Source organism: Oryctolagus cuniculus, chromosome 1, assembly GCF_051225735.1.
Source record: "Oryctolagus cuniculus isolate XC-2025 breed Fujian yellow rabbit chromosome 1, ASM5122573v1, whole genome shotgun sequence".
NCBI lineage: Eukaryota > Metazoa > Chordata > Mammalia > Lagomorpha > Leporidae > Oryctolagus > Oryctolagus cuniculus.
In genome coordinates this window covers 56687257-56707939 of record NC_142867.1, presented here as the reverse complement: position 1 = coordinate 56707939, position 20683 = coordinate 56687257, and the positions used below count along the sequence as shown (strand labels likewise).

The following is a 20683-nucleotide window of genomic DNA, read 5'->3' as shown; positions in this document are numbered from 1 at the left end:
TTCACTAAACTATGAATAATGGTGATTACTTAAGAATTACTGGGACTGGTTAGAATGATACCTTCTTTCTGATAATTTCTCATTAAGTCATTGTAACGTCAACTAATCTAGACAGCATTATTCTAAATTTATATTCAAAAATATATTTAAAATTTATTTATTTATTTGAAAGAGTTACACAGAAAGAGGAGGAAAGGCTAATTCTTTGCGTTTTTCCCATGATATATGTTTTCTGGTCCCTTTTTATTCCTTGTGTTTTTCTTAATACTATGTCATTTCGTTAGAGTTTTTTTTTTTTTTTTTTTTAAGATTTATTTATTTATTTGTTTGAATGTCAGAGTTAGAGCAGAAAAGACAGATCTTCCATCCACTGGTTCTTCCCTAATCGGTTGCAACAGCCAGGTCTAGGTCATGCCAAAGCCAAGAGCCAGGGGCTTCATATGGGTTTCCCACAAGTGTGACAGGGTCCCAAATATGTGGGCCATCTTTTGCTGCTTTCCCAGGCCATTAGCAGGGCTTTAGCATTGCCAGCCTCATGGTCTTGTTTAATTTTAAGATTTACTTATTTGAAAGGCATCGTGATGGACAGAGAGAGAGGGAGACTTTCCATTGACTTGTTCCCTGGAACAACAACAAAAAAAATTAGTCATAACGGCCTGGCTTAAGCCAGGAGCCTGAAACTCCTTCTTGGGCAGGGGCCCAAGCACTTTGGTCATCTTCTGCTGCCTTCCCAGGCACATTAGTAGGGACTGAATCACAGAGCAAGTGGGACTGCATTCTAATTTGGAATGCCAGCATTGTAGGTGGTAGCTTAGCCCACTACGTCAACGCCACCCAAATTTCATTACATTTCACTATCCGATTGATTCACAGTTTTATAATATGTTCATTTCTTTGTTTAAACATTTATTTATTTATTTGAAAGGCAGAGTTACAAACAGAAAGCAGGAGATCATCCATCTGTTGGTTCACTCCCCAAATGGCCTCAGTAGCCAGGGCTGGGCTGGTCTGTAATCAGGAGCCTGAAATTCCATCCAGGTCTCACATAGATGGCAGGGGCCCAGGTACCCATCTTGTTCTTTCCCAGGTACATTAGCAAGAACCTGAATCACAAACAGAGCAGCCAGGACTCAAACTGATGCCCATTGGAATGCCAGCATCACAGTTGGCAGCTTAACTCTTTTGTGCCACGATACCAGCCATTTGAAAACAGACTTTAAATGATTTTTTAAGGGAAAATTTTTAAAGGTTTATTTTATTTATTTCAAAGGCAAATACAGAGAGAGAGAGAGAGAGGGCTTCCATTTGTTGGTTCATTCCCCAAATGGATGCAGTTGCCCAGGATAGACCAAGCTGAAGCCAGAGCTAGGAGCTTCTTCCTGGTCTCCCACGTGGGTGCAGAGGACCAAGCACCTGGGCCATCTTTCACTGCTTTCCCTGGTACATTATCAAGGAGCTGGAATGAAAGTGAAGTGGCCAGGCAGGACTTGAACAGGCACCCATGTGGATGCTGGTACTGCAGGTGGCGGATTAACCCACTATGCCACAACACAGACCCCAAGAGAAATTATTTCTTAACAATATTATTATTTTTAAAAATATTTATTTGTTTATTTGAAAGGCAGAGTTGACCAAGGATCACAGGAGTTGAGACAGACCTTTCATCCACTAGTTCATTTCCCAAATGGCCAGGGCTGGGCCAGGCCAAAACCAGGAGCTTAGATGTCATTTCAAAGATTCTTAATATAGTTTTTTTTAAAAGAAATTATTTCTTAACAATATTAGCTCTATATTTAAATTTATTGAATTACACTGTGGAGTATTTTATTAATTTATTCACAATTCCATGTGATTATATTTTTTCTTCTCTTTTAGATAACCCAGCAGCTTGAGGGAATCTGCTTACAGGTTATTGGTACTGTTTTACAGCAACATGTCTTAGGTATTATAACTCTGATTTTACTAAGAATTTAGTGTGATTTCACGTGAGTAAGAATTTCTCAGTATTGACTCTGTATTCTCTTCTAGAATTCTATGAGGAGATATTCTCCTTAGCACATAGTTTGACATGTCAACAAGTGTCTCCACAGATGTGGCAGCTTTTGCCCCTTGTATTTGAGGTTTTTCAGCAAGATGGATTTGATTACTTTACAGGTAAGTCAAATTAGCATGGAACTTCTGAGCGTCCCACCCCTTTGATTATTTTGTAACTTACGCTTTTGAATGTTACTGTTGCTTTGTTGTTTAGATACAGTTATTACTGGCAGTTGGTGCTCACTCACGACATTGCTGTGATATTTTTTCAAGCTATGTTTAGTTTCTTAACATAAATATAACAGTCTGATAAAAAAGTATGTGTATAATCTTTACTAATTACAAAAGAATTTAACAGTCAACTCATTAGTCCTGTTCGGGGCACCGGTTTCTGTGCCGGTTGCCCCCCTTCCAGGCCAGCTCTCTGCTGTGGCCCGGGAGTGCAGTGGAGGATGGCCCAAGTCCTTGGGCCCTGCACCCCATGGGAGATCAGGATAAGCACCTGGCTCCTGCCATCGGATCGGCGCGGTGCGGTGGCCATTGGAGGGTGAACCAATGGCAAAGGAAGACCTTTCTCTCTGTCAAAAAATAAATAAATAAATAAATAATAGGGTACTATAAAAACTTCATGGGAAATGGAAGTAAAGTATAAATTTGTCTTGGTGAAAAAAATTCGGGTATACAAGGATCCTTAGAACGATTTATACAGAGGCAGGTATTTGCTGCATTGATTAACTCACTGCTTAGCATGCTCGTTTCCATGTCCAAGTACCTGGTTTGAATCCTGGCTCCACTATTTCCAATCCAGCCTCCTACTAATAATGTGTCCTGGGAGGAAGCAGGTGATAGCCTAAGTTAGTGGGCCCCTGTCACCTGTGTTGGCAACCTGGGTGGAGTTTTGGCCTCCTCGTGTCAGCCTGGCCTTGCAGACGTTTTGGGAGTGCACCACCAGATTCCAGAGCTCCATTTGTCTGCCTTTCAAGTAAAATGAAAATAAATGTGCTTTTTGAAAAGTTTATGGAAAACCATATTATAAACAAAACTACATGTTTAAATTATTTTTGTGACAGAAGACTAGTCTCCCATCTACTGGTTTACTCCCAGCTGTTCACAATAGCAAGGGCTGGGCCCTCACTGAAGCCAGCACCTCAATCTGAGTTTTCCATGTGGGTGATAGGGACATGGCCATCACCTGCTGCCTCTCAGAGTACTCATTAGCAGGAAGCTGCAGTTAGGAACAGAATTGGGACTTGAACTAGGTAACACATTTTAACCTCTATGATAAATGCCCTCCCCATCTCCTTTTTTCAATATGAAAAAAAAAATGTTTTTTTTTTTGCTTGATACAGACACTCATAGAGGCTGTTCCCCTTGCCGGTTCACTCCCCAAATATCCACAAAGCTGAGTCTGGACTAGGCTGAATCTGGGACCAGGAGCTTAGATACCTACATTCTGCTTTGTAGTATCTATGTTTAAACCTGACTCCAGCTTCCTGCTATCGTGGACCATCTTCCACTGCTTTCCCAGGCACATTAGCAGGGAGCTGAATCAGAAGTAGAGCAGTTTGGAATTCAAACTGGCAACCATATGGGATGCCAGCATTGCAGGTGGTGGCTAACCCATTGTGCCACAATGTCTTCTCCTCGTCTTTTATATATATATATACATATATATATATACACCTTTTTATTTATTTTTAAAGTACTTCTTACTGTTAAATTTTATTTATTTGAAAGACATATAGATCTTTTACCTGGTGATTCACTCTTCAAATGCAAAAAGATAAAGCATTTGTATTTCTGAAGATGTATAACTTATGCTTTTTATTAATACAGATATGATGCCTCTTCTGCATAATTATGTAACAGTTGATACAGATACTCTTCTGTCTGATACCAAGTATCTTGAAATGATATACAGTATGTGTAAAAAGGTAGGTTATTTTTGGATAATGGATTTAATGACACTGTTGCTATAAATATATGAAATTGTGAAGAGAAATGCAATCCACATTGTGGTGAAAATTTGGGTCTACCAGAATTGTTAACTTTAGAAGTGATAAGAAAAAATAAATTTTTGGTCCCTAGACACAATGTCTTTGTAAGTATGTCTTCTGTCTATACTTTGACATTTTCTTGATGTTATAAATGTTTGATTTTTTTTTTTTAAAGATTTATTTATTTATTTGAAAGAGTTACACAGAGGAGAGAGAGAGATAGAGAGGTCTTCCATCTGCTGGTTCACTCCCCAATTGGCTGCAACGGCCAGAGCTGCACCTATCCGAAGCCAGGGGCCCAAGGACTTGGGCCATCTTCTACTGCCTTCCCAGGCCATAGCAGTGAGCTGGATTGGAAATGGAGTAGTCAGGTCTCGAACAAGTGCCCACATGGAATGCCGGCGCCTCGAGTTACAGAGAGAGAGGAGAGAGATCTTCATCTGCTCGTTCACACCCCTAATGGCTGGGACTGTGCCAGACCAAAGCAAGAAGCCCAGCATTTCCTCTGGGTCTCCCACATGGGTGCAAATTTGTGTGAGATTTTTAAGTGATCAAGAATGGACAGAGACATTTTAAAGGCAATGCTTGGAAACCATGAGCTTAATGGATGCTACATAATAACAGTATTTAGGAAACAAAATAATGTAAGGTGTTAAAAGTTCTGTGCTGTTTCTGAGAAGTCAAAGGATAAATGTATGGGGAATGCTATTGTTTTTTAAAATTTTTATTTATTTAAGAGATGGAAACAACTCCCATTCATTGCTTCACTCCTCAAGTGCCTGCAGTGACTGCGGTTGAGTTAGGCCAAAGTTCCAAGCTAGGAACTCAGTCCAGATTTTCCATGCTGGTGGTAGGGATCAACTGCTTGAATCATCGAATCATCACCTGGTGACTCTGATAAGGGATGTGGATGTCCCATCTAGTGTCTTGAACTGCTAGGCAAAACAGCCACCCCCACTGTTTATTTTAAAAAATGTTATAACAAACACACAGTGGGGGATAAATTTTCTGTTAACAGTTCAGCTTGGGGGGCCAGCACTGTGGCATAGTGGGTAAAGCTGCTGCCTGCAGTGCCTGCAACCCATATGGGCACTAGTTTGAGACCCAGCTGCTCCACTTCTGATCAAGCTCTCTGCTATGGCCTGGGAAAGCAGTGGAAGATGGCCCAAGCCCTTGGGCCCCTGCACCTACATGGGAGACCCGCAAGAAGCTCCTAGCTCCTGGCTTCAGATTGGCGCAGCTCCAGCTATTGTGGCCATCTAGGGAGTGAACCAGAGGATCAAAGACACCTCTCTCTCTCTCTGCCTCTCCTCTCTGTATAACTGTGACTTTCAAGTAAAATAAATAAATCTTTAAAAAAAAAAAAAAAAAAAAAAACAGTTCAGCTGGGACACAAAAATTGAATTAGGGTCCATCAGTATGAAAGGCAATCTAATTGGTAGCATTTGAATTCCTAGCAATGTTTATTGACAGGAAGCATGCCATTGAATATCATTTTGCTCTATGGGGTTTTTAAAATTTATTTTTAAAACTTTTGTTTAGATGGAACAGAACTTCTATCTGTTCTCCTCAAATGCCTGCAACAACCAAGAATGAAGCCAGGAAGAGTCCAGAATTCAATCCATTTGTCCCGTGTGGGTGGCAAGGACCCAATTACTTGACTCACACCTTGCTGCCTCCTAGGGTGCACGTAAATAGAAAGTTGGAATAGAAATTGGATCTCAACCACTCTGCCAAACATTTACCACCATTCATCTTTCAGATGTGCTTGTCCTTCATTGATACTTTTCTCTTAATTAGTCATACAACAATCATCTAATTTTAGTTTATTGAATATAAATTATTTTATACTTGGAGAATAGAGCTATATCTATGCCATGGTCTTTTTTTTTTTTTTTTTTTTTTTTTTTTTTTTTTTGAAAGTCAGAGTTACACAGAGAGAGAGGTCTTCCATCCGCTGGTTCACTCCCCAGTGGGCAGCAACAGCCAGAGCTGTGCTGATCTGAAGCCAGGAGCCAGGAGATTCCTCCAGGTCTCCCACGTTGGTGTAGAGGCCCAAGGACTTGAGCCATCTTCTGCTGCTTTCCTAGGCCATAGCAGAGAGCTGGATCAGAAGTGGAGCAGCCAGGACTCAACCTGCGCCCACATGGAATGTTGGCACAGCAGGCGGTGGCTTTACCCACTATGCCACAGCGCCAACCCTGCCATAAACTTTCGTATTCTACAACACTTGTCCTTATATCTAGTCCTCCAATAGTAACTAGCACATCAAGTCCATGTTGTTAATTTTTTGTCTGAGGTAACATTTGCCAACAATAGACTCTGAATTCTCCTCTATTTCCTGCCCCCAACTCATTGTTTTTTCATTTTCTGGAATTTTATAGAAAATGGGTATCATAAGCGCCAGATATCCCTGAGAATTTGTATGAGAAGTGAGTGGTTATCAGCATGCTGTTGTCCATAATGGCACTATGGGATTGGTGCTTTCATTACATAGATCAGTATAACACAGTGCTATATTATAACAACTACAAATCTTCACAAGAGCTTTAGTGTATTATCTGTAAAATGAATATTGTAGTAATTAATACTGATTATCATAAGACCCTATACTCAGTCTACACATAGAAAAGTGAAATTGTTTCTGTCATTTAAAAGTCTCCTGAAGCCTTGTTATAAGTTAGATTCTCTATTGACCAGGTTCTTACAGGAGTTGCAGGAGAAGATGCAGAGTGTCACGCAGCAAAATTATTAGAGGTCATCATTCTGCAGTGCAAAGGGCGTGGCATTGACCAGGTCAGTGAGATTAACATAATGATTCATATTTCAGACTTCCAAGGGGACATAGTTAGAATGCTATTAATTATAGTCTTCCTGTGTCTTGCTATCTTTCTTTACAGTGCATCCCCTTATTCGTGGAAGCAGCTTTAGAGAGACTGACAAGAGAAGTTAAGACAAGTGAACTTAGAACAATGTGTCTGCAAGTTGCAATTGCAGCTTTATATTATAACCCACACCTACTACTTAATACCTTAGAAAATCTTCGCTTCCCTAATAATGTTGAACCAGTTACAAATCATTTTATTACACAGTGGCTTAATGATGTTGACTGTTTCTTGGGGTAAGTGATGTAATTTGGAATTAATAAGAAATTTTGGTTATTAAGATTTAAAAAACAGAACGGTGGAAGTCATTTTATTTATTTTTTTTAGACTCCATGACCGAAAGATGTGTGTTCTTGGCCTGTGTGCTCTTATTGATATGGAACAAATACCACAGGTTTTAAATCAGGTTTCTGGACAGATTTTGCCAGCTTTTATCCTTTTATTTAATGGATTGAAAAGAGCATATGCCTGCCATGCAGAACATGAGAATGACAGTGATGATGATGATGAAGCTGAAGATGATGATGAAACTGGTAAGGCATTTACAATGGAAGAGGCCAAAGCTTGTTTAGTTATGAATACCATTTGAGTGTTTTTTTGTTTGTATGTTTTTGTTTTTGTTTTAATTTGAAAGGCAAAGCACCAGAGAGGGAGAGAGAGTGAGTCTCCATTGTTGGTTCATTCCCCGAATGGCTGCAATAGCCAGGGTTAGGCTAGGTTCTCCATCCAGGTCTCCCAAAACTGGTATCAGGGCTGCAAGTATTTGGACCACTGCACTCCCAGCCACATTGGCAGGTTAACCCACTGCACCACACTGCCAGCCTCTTGACTTCATTTCTGTCCTTTCTTCCAAAGAACTGTAGGATCATAGTCAAGTGTTTTTGTGTTGGTTCACTCATAGAAAGACTTCTTACCTTCTCCCTAGAGTATAAAAGTCTATAAAGGCAGGAACTTTGTCTCTCCACATGTAGAGCATTTCTAGACATTAAAGTACCAAATCAAAAAAGATGTGCTTTAAGCCCCAAGTCTGCTTCTGATTCAGTTTCCTACTAATGTGCCTGGGAGGCAGCAGATGATGGCTCAGGTACTTGAGTACCTGTCACCCACATGGGAAAGCCAGATGTAATACTAGCCTAGCCTAGCCTAGCCCAGCCCAGCCCAGCCCAGCCCAGCCCAGCCCAGCCCAGCCCGTTCTTGTCAGTGGGGAGTGAACCAGTTAATGGAAGCACTCTCCATGTTTCTCTTTGCATTTAAAATAAATTTTTAAAAACTTGAAAAAAAAATCCAAATAGTATGGTATGTACACAAGGTACTGATTCATTTAGGAGAGAGAGCTTCCTAAAGTTGAGAACATATCTGTAAGGGAGATATAAAATAGTTCTACATTAACTGCATCTTATAAATGAACATAAGTAGAAATACATTGATAATAAGTTGTGAGCATTATAAGAGAGAATCCTTGATATTGAACATAGTGTTTGGCACATGACAGTAATATTTAACAGAATTAACAGCATTAAAGAAGGTACACATCTTATTACAGTTAGCTAATACAAGATTTATGGTTTTTAATGTATTCTGAATATATTGTAAATGTCTGTTAGTGCTAAAACATACTAGAGTGCCTGCACTATAAAATCTCGTTAATTAGGTGGTAAGACATTGTAGATTACAAAAGTATAAAATTGTAAAATACTGGTTTAAAGAAATTATTATTATTGTAATGGTTACAAAGATAGGTGACATAGCCATTTAGCCTAGTGGGTAAGACATGCACATCCTGCATTGGAGTACCTGAGTCCAGTTTCTGACTCCAGCTTCCTGCTAATGCATACTCTGAGAGACAGGGTCTGTCAAGTAAGTAATTGAGTTTCTGCCACCTTATGGGAGCCCTAGATTGAGTTTCAGACTCTAGGCTTTGGCCCTGGCCAAGCTTCAGTTTCAGCCCCAATCATTAAAGCATTTGGTGAGTGCACAGTGCTGTGGCATAGCAGCTGAAGATGCCGCCTGCAGTGCTGGCATCCCATGTGGGCACCGGTTTGAGTCCCGGCTGCTCTACTTCCAATCCAGCTCTCTGCTATGGCTTGGGAGAAAAGCAGAAGATGGCCCAGGTCCTTGGGCCCCTGCACCCACATGGGAGACCCAGAGGAATCTCCTGGCTCCTGTCTTCGGATCGGCACAGCTCCATCCTTTGTGGCCAATTGGGGAGTGAACCAGCAGATGGAAGATATCTCTCTCTCTCTGTAACTCTGATTTTCAAATAAATAAATAAATAAAGCATTTGTAGCAAGTAGCAAGCTGAAGCTCTTTCTTAGTAAATTATACTCAGCATGCTAATCTTATGTTCATAATGTGAAATCCTACTTAATGATATTAAGTTGTGGTTGAGTTTCAGACTTTGTGAGAATTTTTATTTCTGTTTTCCGCTTAACATTTAAACACTAACCCGTGGTTGAATTCATTGTGGCTTTTAATTTACTGAGCATTAAGATGACTGTCACTTTGTTCAGTTACAAAATATTTCAGTGTTACATGGCACTTATTTTATGAATTGTCAGAGGAACTGGGGAGTGATGAAGATGATATTGATGAAGATGGTCAAGAATATTTGGAGATTCTGGCTAAGCAAGCAGGTGAAGATGGAGATGATGAAGATTGGGAAGAAGATGATGCTGAGGAAACTGCTCTAGAAGGCTATTCCACAATCATTGATGATGAAGATAACCCTGTTGATGAGTATCAGATATTTAAAGCTATATTTCAAAGTAGGTCACCTTGTTATATATAGATGCATTTATTGAACAAGTCTTCTTTTGCCTGCCCCTGAAAGAAAAGGGTTGTTAGGCAAAGTAACCAGCATGGTTTCTAATATTGCTATAGTGTTTTTGAGTATTCTTCCCTCAACTTTTATTTCACACTTAGTTTGTAATTTTAGAAAACTGATATTATAGGAAAATAGAGTAGTTCAAAAAAGTCATCCAGTGGCTGGTCTTGTGGCTCAGCAGGTTAAGCCACTGTCTGCAGTGCTGCCATCTCACCTAGCTGCTGGTTTGAATCCTTGGCTGCTTCAGTTCTGATCCAGCTCCCTGCTAATATGCCTGGGAAAGCAAGGGAAGATGCCACCTATATGGGAGACCTGGATGAGCCAGTTGGCTTCAGCCTGGCCTATCCCTGGCCAATGCAAACATTTAGAGAATTACCCAGCAGATGGAAGATCTTTCTCTCTCTGCTGTCTCCCTCTCTCTAACTCTGCCTTCCAAAAAGTAAATTAAGTTGACAAGTGCTAATTCTTTCCTACTTCAGATTACCCGCCTCCAGTCTCTTTCTCTTGGCTGCTTGCCTTAGAAGCAGCCACTTTTTTTTTTTTTTTAAGATTTATTCATTTGAAAGGCAGATTTAGAGAGAAAGAGGAAGGGGAGATATTCCATTCACTGGTTCGCTCCCCAAATAGCTGCCAAAGCCGGAAGCATGTTGATGACAGGGGCCCAAGTTGTTGGTCCGTCCTCTGCTGCCTTCCCAGGTGCGTTAGCAGGGAGTTGGAAGTGAAGTGGAGGAGCTGGGACAGGTGCCTGTATGAGATGCTTAACTCCTAGTTCTGTGACATTTTGAGAATTTGTTTTTCTCAGAGTTTTGAGTTTGATCATTATTTAAGCAATAATTTATAGAAGTGTGACTGTTTTAAACATAAGAACTGCCAAGCTGCTGTTCTTTAGAGAGATAATAGTTATATATAAGAAAGGTTTTCTTACATCATTTTTTTTTCTTGCATCTACCCATTTCTAACTTCTCAAATTTAAGGATTTGAGGATTCTGACCAACATAGCTTTGACCAGTTTCAAGTTGCTTTAACTCTGAATTTTACAAAATATTTGTATTCCTGAAGTCACCTAAGTTTGTCATTTATGACTCTGAATCCTTTTTGGTAGAGATAGGAGTTAGGATTAGATACTGGAATTACTTTATTCCTAAATATTGTATTTCAAAAATAGTAAATAGATTAAAATTTCAGTTTTGCTTGTGGTATAGGAAGAACAGAATAGAATAGAAGTATCAGGCCTTCTTATTAATCTCTTTCCCTTGTTTTTTCCCCCTCATTTTGATAGCTATTCAAAACCGTAATCCTGTGTGGTATCAGGCTCTGACTCATGGTCTTAATGAAGAACAAAGGAAACAGTTACAAGACATAGCAACTCTGGCTGATCAAAGAAGAGCAGCCCATGGTATGTTATTAAACCATTACCCTTCTAATACAGTTAATGGCAGTGCAGCTTTAAAATTTCAAGAAAGGACTTAACATGAAACATGTGGCTAGTGCAAGTGGAGGAGATGAACTCTAATCTGAAAGATTTAATACAAGAGAAATGCCCTTTGTTTTTGGCTTCCATTTGTTGATTCTTCAGTGTAGCTGAAGACTGTTCAGTGTATAGTGATTTTAATGATTTACTTAAGCTCATTGTGAGTTTAATCATAGAAACTTGTTAAAAATATAAAATTTTTTTTAAAAGTTACCAATCAACTTTTTTTCTTTCTCAGATTTAAGAAAATCCTATGTGTTTTCATCTTTAAACATTTCAGTATTCATTTTTAAAACAGTTTTAGATTCTATACACTTTTTTTTTTTTTTTTTGGTCAGGCAGAGTTAGAGACAGACAGACAGACTGAAAGATCTTCCTTTTTCCGTTGGTTCAGCCCCCAAGTGGCCGCTATGGCCGGTGTGTTGCGGCCAGTGCACTGCACTGATCCAAAGCCAGGCCAGGTGCTTCTCCTGGTCTCCCATGCGGGTGCAGGGCCCAAGCACTTGGGCCATCCTCCACTGCACTCCCAGGCCAAACCAGAGAGAGCTGGACCGGAAGAGGAGCAGCCGGGACAGAATCCGGCATCCCAACCAGGACTAGAATTCAGTGCCGGCGCCGCAGGCGGAGGATTAGCTTATTGAGCTGCAGCGCCAGCCAGATTCTATACAGTCTTAACATTTTTCTACAGGCCTTAACATGCAGTAAGCTCTAGAGTACTATTCAAAGAAAGGTCTTTATAAATATGTATCATTCTGAAGTATTTTGTTTTGCCTGCTATTAAATTCTAAAAATTCCTGTTAGAAATGGAATCTTATTAATGTACTTGACTCAATATGGAGTATTTAATGATTTTTTTTTTCTTAACAATGAGATGTGAAAATTGGTTAAGAAGTCTGTAACATTATCTTCTCTACACAGCATATGCCCTTGTCCCTGTTCATATGGAGTTAAAATTGAGACCAACTTTGGCTAGTATTGGTGGTTAAGATACTTGGTTGTTAATATCTTCACAGTTCCTTATTTTTCCCCATAAGGAAGTAAGATGATCAGATGCCCTATTAAAATTTCATTTATTTGTTTTCTAGAATCCAAAATGATTGAGAAGCACGGAGGGTACAAATTCAGTGCTCCAGTTGTGCCAAGTTCTTTCAATTTTGGAGGCCCAGCACCAGGGATGAATTGAATTATCATTTTCTTTCCTGCTGTGTGATTGTAGTGAAGAGCTTGTGTTCCTCCTAGTAGTGGTTCCAGAACTGGTTTATGTTATCTACTCTAAACTCATTGATCAATAGATGGACACAAAACAAAACCCCAGGAGGTGGGACCTGATCATGCAACCTGGCACTGGAAAAGAAACCAGAGGGATTCTTGGGGGGAGGGGAGTAATGGGGGAGGTAGGGCTGGCATTTTCTTTATTTTTGAAGAAAGTAAGATCCTGACTCTGAAGCTTCAAGTGACACTGTGGAAATCTGAAACAAGAGGGGATGTCATGAAGGCAGCTTTTCTTTTTCTGAGGAAAAAATAAGCATGGGCTACAGGACTATTTAAAATGTCTCATTTACAGTATAAAACTCAAAGGTAGATGTAATTTTTACACCTATGAGTATTTGTCCGATTTGTCTATTCCTCACCATTGAGTATACTTTATATGTAAATAAGATAAGGTAATCCGATAGCCTTATTCAATCTTTATCATTTTCATTCATCAAAGATTGTTCCTATGTAGATTATTGGACATTTATTGTAGCACTACATGACTGATTTAAAAATCTGTAAATGAATTAGCACTTTCATATTGAAACAAGCCTGCTAGCCTATGTATAAAAGCAAAATGTTTGCTGTTTATAAAAGGAAGGGGATGTAATGGGGTGGGGGGTAGGGGTAATTTCAAGTTATTAATTTAAAAATGAACTAGCAATTTTGTACCTGGTGACTTTGTGGTGCACTCACCTCTGATAGTGACTTGAATTCGGTATGTAAAAAGGGGTTAGTGATATTTCATTGCTGCTAAAAATGGCAACTCCCTCTGTGTCCTGTTTTTTTCTTAAAGCTCTCAGTGTTTAAGTGGATATTTGGATATGAGACCTTACTGTAACAAATAAGAAAGGTGATATCTGAAGCATGTAAATTGGATATAAAGTTCTACTCTTAAAGAGTTGATCTTAAGAGTATGGCTAAACATCTATATATGCAATCTATTAAAAGAACTTAATTCGGCTATTATGTCTTGAATTGATTACAGTTTTTTTTCTAATTAGAAAATTTTTTTCTTCATTGGCCTGTTTTTATCCTTTACCTAGAAAGAGTGCAAAATGCACACTGAATTTTGACATTAAACACCCACCCACTCTTCCCATTTCCTCTAACCCCTCTTTTGTTGTGGTATCAGATTTTAACTATATGGGCTAAAGGCACATCGTTCCCTCCAAAAACCACTATTGATGCCACTGCAGAAACAAGCCTGCAACAAGACAGTGTAGAGAGGTTGGCTTGCTTCCCTCTCTTCCTAATTGCATGCTCAAAAATAAGCCTTTATTGATCTTAAACATCTGTCAGATGAGTCATACATTGGGTTATTTTTTATATACATGTATATCACAATATTTCAAATTGAAAGCAACATCTCAGTGGATTAAAAACTATTACATGCTGTTGTCTAAAACAGATTAGAAAATTTATAACTGTAAAAATGAAATGCACATATTAATATTTAAAATGCATAATTAAAACCCATTGGTGTTGTGTTTTTCTTGTATACCAATAATTAAGCCACTACTGTTGGCACTGTTTGGTTTTCTATTTTACACTGAAGGAGTGAAAGTATTTCCTATATTTATGAATTTACTACTAAAATCTTGGCAAAAAATGAAAAAAAAATTGTCAGAAATGTGTGGATGAAAACTGTTAATCAAGTGTGTTGCTAATCCCCCCATTCCTCAAGTTGGACACCAACTGTATACCCTAGGTTGCTTAAGGGGATTTCACTATTATCTAAAATCAATAAAATAAAAATGGAGTAGTTGTATATATGCAACATTGTGTACAGAGGGGCGATATTGAATAGTATTAATATTCTTGTCTTCCTTTACCTTTTGTCCCCTAATACTTAGTCTTCTTAAAATTTCAAACTTCACTGCACTTGGAATTAGTAATTCCAATTTTCACATTATTGTTATTGAAAAACCATATCTAATAAAGGTTTTAGTTATTCCCATGCACAGAATGAGAATTCTCCTTTGCTGAGGTTTTATTTCAAAAGAATGTACTAGCATGTCTTTGAGATTAAATATTAACTGTCTCTTGTGTTATATAATCCAGACTAACCTACATTTACAGATTTTAACTTGAATTAAGACCTTAGAATTAACTAGTGTTCAAACAATAATTTCTAATATATCAAATATATGTTTTAATAATTTAATATCAAATTAGTTTATTATGATAGATCATGAATCTTATTGGGTCTGGGTTTTAAGTGAGATTGTGGGACTTTGAGAAGACCTTTGGAAGGTATAAAAGGTCTTAGAATTAGGTGGTTATAAATTTTTAACCTCCCCCTCAATCTTTTTTAATTAGCCTTTCCTGTAGTTTTACTACCTATAATTTCTTTTTTATTTAATTCTGATTTTGTGTGGATTCCAGCATTTGTCTTTATTGGTGGTAGACATTAGCTAAGTCACTTTTTGTAAGCAGAAGCCATCCATTTTTTAAAAACCTACCTGCCAATATTAAGGGAAGTTACAATAAAAGAATGACAATCATACGGAGAGTGTACTTGTCTTCAGAGACCAGAGTATAGAGCAGGGTTGGCCAGGCTATATCCTTGTTCATGCTGCTGTTCAACCCAAGATGTAGCTCCTGAAGCAAGTACAAAGTAAAAGTCGTAGTTAATATGACTAAACTATACCTTTGGTAAGATCTAACACAACTTAAGCATAGGCATTGCCTAAGTATAAAATTAATGACCTAGGGGCTGATGCTGTGTGTAGTCGGTAAAACCACTGGCTGCAATCCCGGCATCTCATGGGAACTGATTCAAGTCTGGCCACTCTACTTCTGATATCCAGCTCCCTTCTGATGTTTCTCAGAAAGCAGTGGAGATGACCTAAGTGCTTAGTCCCCTGCACCCACATGGGAAAACTGGAAGAGGCTCCTGGCTCCTGGCTTCAGTCAGGCCCAGCCCTGGCTATTGCAGCCATTTGGGGAGTGGATTGATCTCTATGTGCCTTCCCTCTCTCTAGCTCTACCTTTGAACTAAATAATCCCTATCTTTTGTATGTTTATAATGTTTTGTATATGCAACTAAATTGGTCAGTTACACTAAATATTTGAAACCCTATCTTCTTTTTTTTAAAGATTTATTTATTTGAAATTCAGAGTTACACGGAGAGGAGAAAGAGGTCTTCCAGCAGATGGTTCATTCCGCAGATGGCCGCAAAGGCTGGAGCTGTGCTGATCAGGAGCCAGGAGCTTCTTCCGGGTGGAGCAGCTGGGTCTCGAACCGGCGCCCACATTGGATGCCAGCACTTAAGTCCAGGGAGTTAACCTGCTGAGTCACAGGGCTGGCCCCTGAAACCCTATATTCTTTTTTTTTTTCTTTTGGACAGGCAGAGTGGACAGTGAGAGAGGTAGAGACAGACAGAAAGGTCTTCCTTTTTTTACGCTGGTTCACCCTCTAATGGCCACTGCAGCCAGCGCACTGCGCTGATCTGAAGCCAGGAGCCAGGTGCTTCTCCTGGTCTCCCATGCAGGTGCAGGGCCCAAGGACTTGGGCCATCCACTGCTTTCCTGGGCCACAGCAGAGAGCTGGACAGGAAGAGGAGCAACCAGGACAGAATCTGGCACCCCAACCAGGACTAGAACCCTGGGTGCTGGCGCCGCAGGCGGAGGATTAGTTTATTGAGCTGCAGCGTGGGCCAAAACCCTATATTCTAAATGCTTCCTATTAGAATCTCTTAAAGTTTCTTTAAAATTTTTCTTTTTTAGCAACAAGATGCTTGTGTCCCATATTGGAATGCCTGGGTTTAATACCCAGTTCTAGCTCCTGGCTTCAGCTTGCTGATGATGCAGACCCAGGGAGACAGCAGTGATAGCTCAATAGGGTTCTTGCCAAGGGTGGGAGATCTAAATTTTAGTTTGCAACTACCAGCTTTAATCATCAGACAGCTGCATCTGTCTGCCTCTCAAAAGAAAAAATGAGAAAAAGAAAGAACTTTCTCAACATCTACTAAACCCTAAAGTGAATATAGTTACTGGTGAAAGGCTAAAAAAGTTTCTTCCTAAAATCAAGAATAAGAATGTCCTCTTCAACACTACACTGTGTGTTTTAGCCACTTTAATTAGGCAAGAGAAAATATACACAAACCAGCTGTATTTCCACTTAGTAGCAATACATGATATTTAAGAAAATGCATTTTTTTTTTAAGATTTATTTACTTGAAAGAGTTACACAGAGAAAGAAGGAAAGAGGTCTTCCATCCACTGGTTCACAATGGCCAGAGCTACGCTGATCAGGAGCTTCTTAAGAGTCTCCCATATGGGTGCAAGGGCCCAAGGACTAGGGCCATCCTCCACTGCTTTCCCAGCTCATAGCAGAGAGTTGCATAGGAAGTGAAGCAGCCTGGACTCAAACTGGTGCCATATGGGATGCCAGCAGTGCAGGCGGTGGCTTTACCCTCTGCCACAGCACTGGCCCCACCATTTTAATAAAAATAATGAAATTTAGCAAGTTTTTCAACACAGTATTGAAAGAGCTACATAAATGAAATGACATCCCATATTCATGAATTGGAAGCCAATATTGTGAATATGGCAACAACCAAACTGACTTAGAGATTTGATGTAATCCCTACAAAATGGTTACCATTTTTTTTAACCACAGGTGTTGCCATACTTACCCTAAAATCAATGTAGAAACTCTAAGGATGGGGCCAGTATTGTGGGTTAAGCCACTGCCTGCAACACTGGTAGCCCATATGGATGCTGGTTTGAGTCCCAGGTGCTTCACCTCTGATCCAACTCCTTGCTAATGTGCCTGAGAAGGCAGCTGCCCCAACTGTTCAGTGCGAAACCAAGAAGAAGCTCCTGGCTCCTAGCTTTGGCCTGGCCCCACCCTGGCCATTGCAGTCATCTGGGGAGTGAGCCAGCAGATGGAAGATCTCTCACTTTCCCTGTAATTGACTTTAAAATAAATATTTTTGTTTTTAAAAAGAGATATACAAAAGCCAAAACAATCTTGAAAAAGAACATGATTTAGAAAAAATAACGGGCTGGCGCTGTGGCGCAGCAGGTTAACACCTGGTCTGAAGCACCGGCATCCCATGTGGGCATCAGTTTGAGATCCAGCTGCTCCACTTCTGATCCAGCACTCTGCTATGGCCTGGGAAAGCAGTTGGAGGATGGCCCTAGTCCTTGGGCCTCTGCACCCATGTGAAGAATCTCCTGGCTTCAGATCGGCACAGCTCTGGTTGTTGCGGCCAACTAGGGAGTGAACCATCAGATGGAAGACCTCTCTCTCTGCCTCTCCTCTCTCTACCTCTTTCAGATAAAAATCTTTTTTAAAAAATAGAAAAATAAAAAATAATGCACAAGTGGCTCTGAGATGTCTATGTGGAAAACAGTCCTTTTTACTATACATAAAAATAGATAAAAAATTTTATGACAAAATTGTAACATTCTTAGGAAAAAAAAAACCAATGTTCATGATTTGGGATTAGGGAATGGTGTACATAGGTTACATTTCACCAAAATTAAAAATTTTGTGCCTCTAAGCACCTTCAAGTAGAATATATTTTAAGCAGCCAGTGCTGTGGCATGGTGGGTAAAGCAGCAGCCTGCAGTGCTGGCATCCCATAAATGGGTGCCGGTTTAAGACCCAGCTGCTCCTCTTCATAGCAGGGAGCTGGATCAGAAGTGGAGCCGCCAGGAATCAAACCGGCGCCTATATGGGATGCCAGCACTGCAGGCAGTGGCCTCCAAATTAATATATTTTTTAATGTTTTAGTTCATTTGGAGATATAGTTTAACTTTCCAAAAACAGAAACTTCTCACTTTGTCTCAAGTATTTTTCCTCTCGGAAATGATTTTGAAATCTGCTTTTATTTCTGGAAGTACCCATTAAGAAAAGCGCAGATTGGTGCCACCTTACGTGGGGCACCTAAAATGTTAGGAAAAGCGGCACAGAATAGCGAGGCAGTGTATGAAATCTATAGCCAGACTTAATTTATTCAGAGAAAATAAATTCACAGAGGTGGTGACCAACTGCTGCTGTTCACATTGATGGAACACGTGGCAGAATGCCTGGGTCCCCAGGGGCCGGGCCTTTTTATATTTTAGAAGAGCTAGGGTTGTGGGTGGGGGTAGCAAGTATTGGTGAATTCCTAGCACAGGTCTTTCAGGTGGCTGTGTTGGGCCTTGGGAACCTGGAAAAAATGCAGAATTGGGGTATGAAGGCAATAGGGTGTGAGAACTAATTGAGATTAAAGGACAAGGAATAAATTTTTATCTCTTTGGGCAATGAGCGAGAATGGCTGAGGTTTATGTCCTTGTTCCATCATCCATTATGTGACCACTGCTGAAAACTAGACTTAATTACATCTAGGAACTACTGAGGGGGCAGCACTATGGTTTAAGTGGGTAAAGCTGCTACCTGCAGCATCAGCATCCCATAGGGGACCCGCTCCACTTCCCATCCCAAGTGCTTGGCCTCTGCACTTCTGGTAGACCCAGAAGCTCCTGGCTCCTTGCTTTGGACTGGCCTAGCTCCTGCCATTGAAGCTATTTGGGGAGTGAATCACCAGATGGAAGATCTGTCTCACCCTCTCAGTAACTCTTAACATATAAAATGAATATTGGGGCCGATGCTGTGGCGCAGTGGGTTAAAGCCCTGGCCTGAGGCGCCAGCATCCCATATGGGCTGCTCCTCTTCTGATCCAGCTCTCTGCTACGGCCTGGGAAAGCAGTGGAAGATGACCCAAGTCCTTGGGCTCCTGCACCCACCTGAGACCCAGAAACTCCTGGCTCCTGATCAGCGTAGCTTCAGCTGCTGCGGCCATCTGGGGAGTGAACCAGCGGATGGAAGACCTCTCTGTCTCTACCTCTCTCTCTAACTCTTTCAAATAATTAAAAATAAATCTTTATAAATAAATAAAACACCCAGAAAATACAGACAGTATAAATTAAAAAACTTGACTTTCTTCATCAACTCTACTTAAAAGGTTATCTATTGGGTGGGAGTATTCAAAGAGCAAAAACCCTCCAGTTTCTCGTGACCTAATCCTAAATATAGGTCATATTTTTAAGGGCCTGAAAAAGTAATCAGAGCTACTTTAATCTTCTGAACAATATATGTCCCTGGAACGGGGGTGGGGGGGTATGAATTATGCAACTACACCTTGGTTAGGGCCAGCTTAATCAGGAAAAGGGGGAAAAAAAAGGCAGTGTTGTAAATTAACTATCTTTGACAGGACTGGCTATTTTAAATATCTTTTTGACTTAACCGCCTGTCCATTTCATAATTATCTGAAATGCAAACACTAAATCAAACATCTTTCCCAAGCAGAACCCAAATCTGTTACAGCGGGTCAACCTCCTCACTGTTTCAATAACTCAACCACACCTTGCACGCCCAAGTTAACAAATCTGTTTACTTGGTCTGGCTGCCAAAGCAAATGAGCATCTACCGAATACCCGACTCGGCTAGTATTTCCAGTGTTTTAGAAACGGATTGGATTCAGACCGAAAAGAAACATTATCACACTTGCCACAACTAATTCGTACGCATGGGTTTAGAGAGCCCGACTGAATGCGTTCCCCACCCTGTTTTAGTTTGCCAAGCCCCAAAAGGAAAAGAACATAGTGACACTATTTCAAACAACTTCAAATCCTGAGCCGAAAATATATTGAGGCTCAGAAGCATTCACAGTGCCTGTGCGCGAAGTCCAAGACCCGCCGGCCCGCGGCCAAGCTCCGCCGGAGGTTCCGCAGGAGACGAAGGATCACCCTCCCACTGCATGGTGATAGCCCACAGTGAGTGGGGAAGCACAGGACGGCTTGGAAGCCAGTCACCGGCATACAGCAAAGAAGAAAGCATAGCCCTCGCCCCAGACTAACGGCCTCAAGCCGGCAGCAAAAGCCCTAAGAGAGCGGTCAGGTCTTTCCTACTCCCCCACTTCCTTTACCCTCCCAACCGAACATTCAGCAATCACTAGGCTAAGCCCAGCCGTTCTCCAGAACGCGATCCGGCAAGCCCACCGGGAGTTCCAAGGCCGCCTCCTCGCCCCTGCGGGGAAAATGGCGCCCGTCACCCCTTCTCCCTCACGGGTGATCACAAGGACCAGCCTCCCTCCCTCGCTACAAAATGGCGCCTCCCGCTGGGGCCCCAGAATCAGCATAATTCACTTGTCAGTAAGGCGGTGTCGGTCTGGGATGAGCGGTTCTGCGAACCAGTCAGATACAGGAGCTTTGATTCGGC

General features: G+C 40.7%; 1 protein-coding gene and 1 long non-coding RNA gene across 7 annotated transcripts in view; one reads left to right on the top strand and one right to left on the bottom strand.

Annotated features, from left to right (window-relative positions):
• IPO7 (importin 7) overlaps positions 1-13944 on the top strand; it is a 66299-nt gene extending 52355 nt beyond the window's left edge. For both annotated transcript variants that reach the window (XM_002708803.6, XM_017345306.4), the window contains 9 exons: positions 1876-1942; positions 2029-2154; positions 3871-3968; positions 6732-6827; positions 6932-7152; positions 7244-7449; positions 9475-9681; positions 11020-11136; positions 12297-13944. In XM_002708803.6, coding sequence (XP_002708849.1) covers positions 1876-1942; positions 2029-2154; positions 3871-3968; positions 6732-6827; positions 6932-7152; positions 7244-7449; positions 9475-9681; positions 11020-11136; positions 12297-12394 — 1236 coding nt within the window. In that variant the 3' untranslated portion in view covers positions 12395-13944. The remainder of the gene's footprint in view (positions 1-1875; positions 1943-2028; positions 2155-3870; positions 3969-6731; positions 6828-6931; positions 7153-7243; positions 7450-9474; positions 9682-11019; positions 11137-12296) is intronic.
• LOC138849587 (uncharacterized) lies at positions 146-20563 on the bottom strand. 5 transcript variants are annotated; one of them, XR_016231456.1, is made up of 4 exons: positions 20464-20563; positions 19210-19321; positions 14931-15069; positions 146-621 (listed from the first exon to the last, which is right to left on the bottom strand). It is a non-coding gene; the product is annotated as an uncharacterized LOC138849587 (long non-coding RNA). The 5 variants fall into 5 exon arrangements; XR_016231458.1 differs by lacking the exon at positions 146-621 and adding an exon at positions 9369-9739; XR_016231459.1 differs by lacking the exon at positions 19210-19321 and having other exon boundaries at positions 20464-20554.
• Positions 20564-20683: the final 120 nt, after the last annotated feature.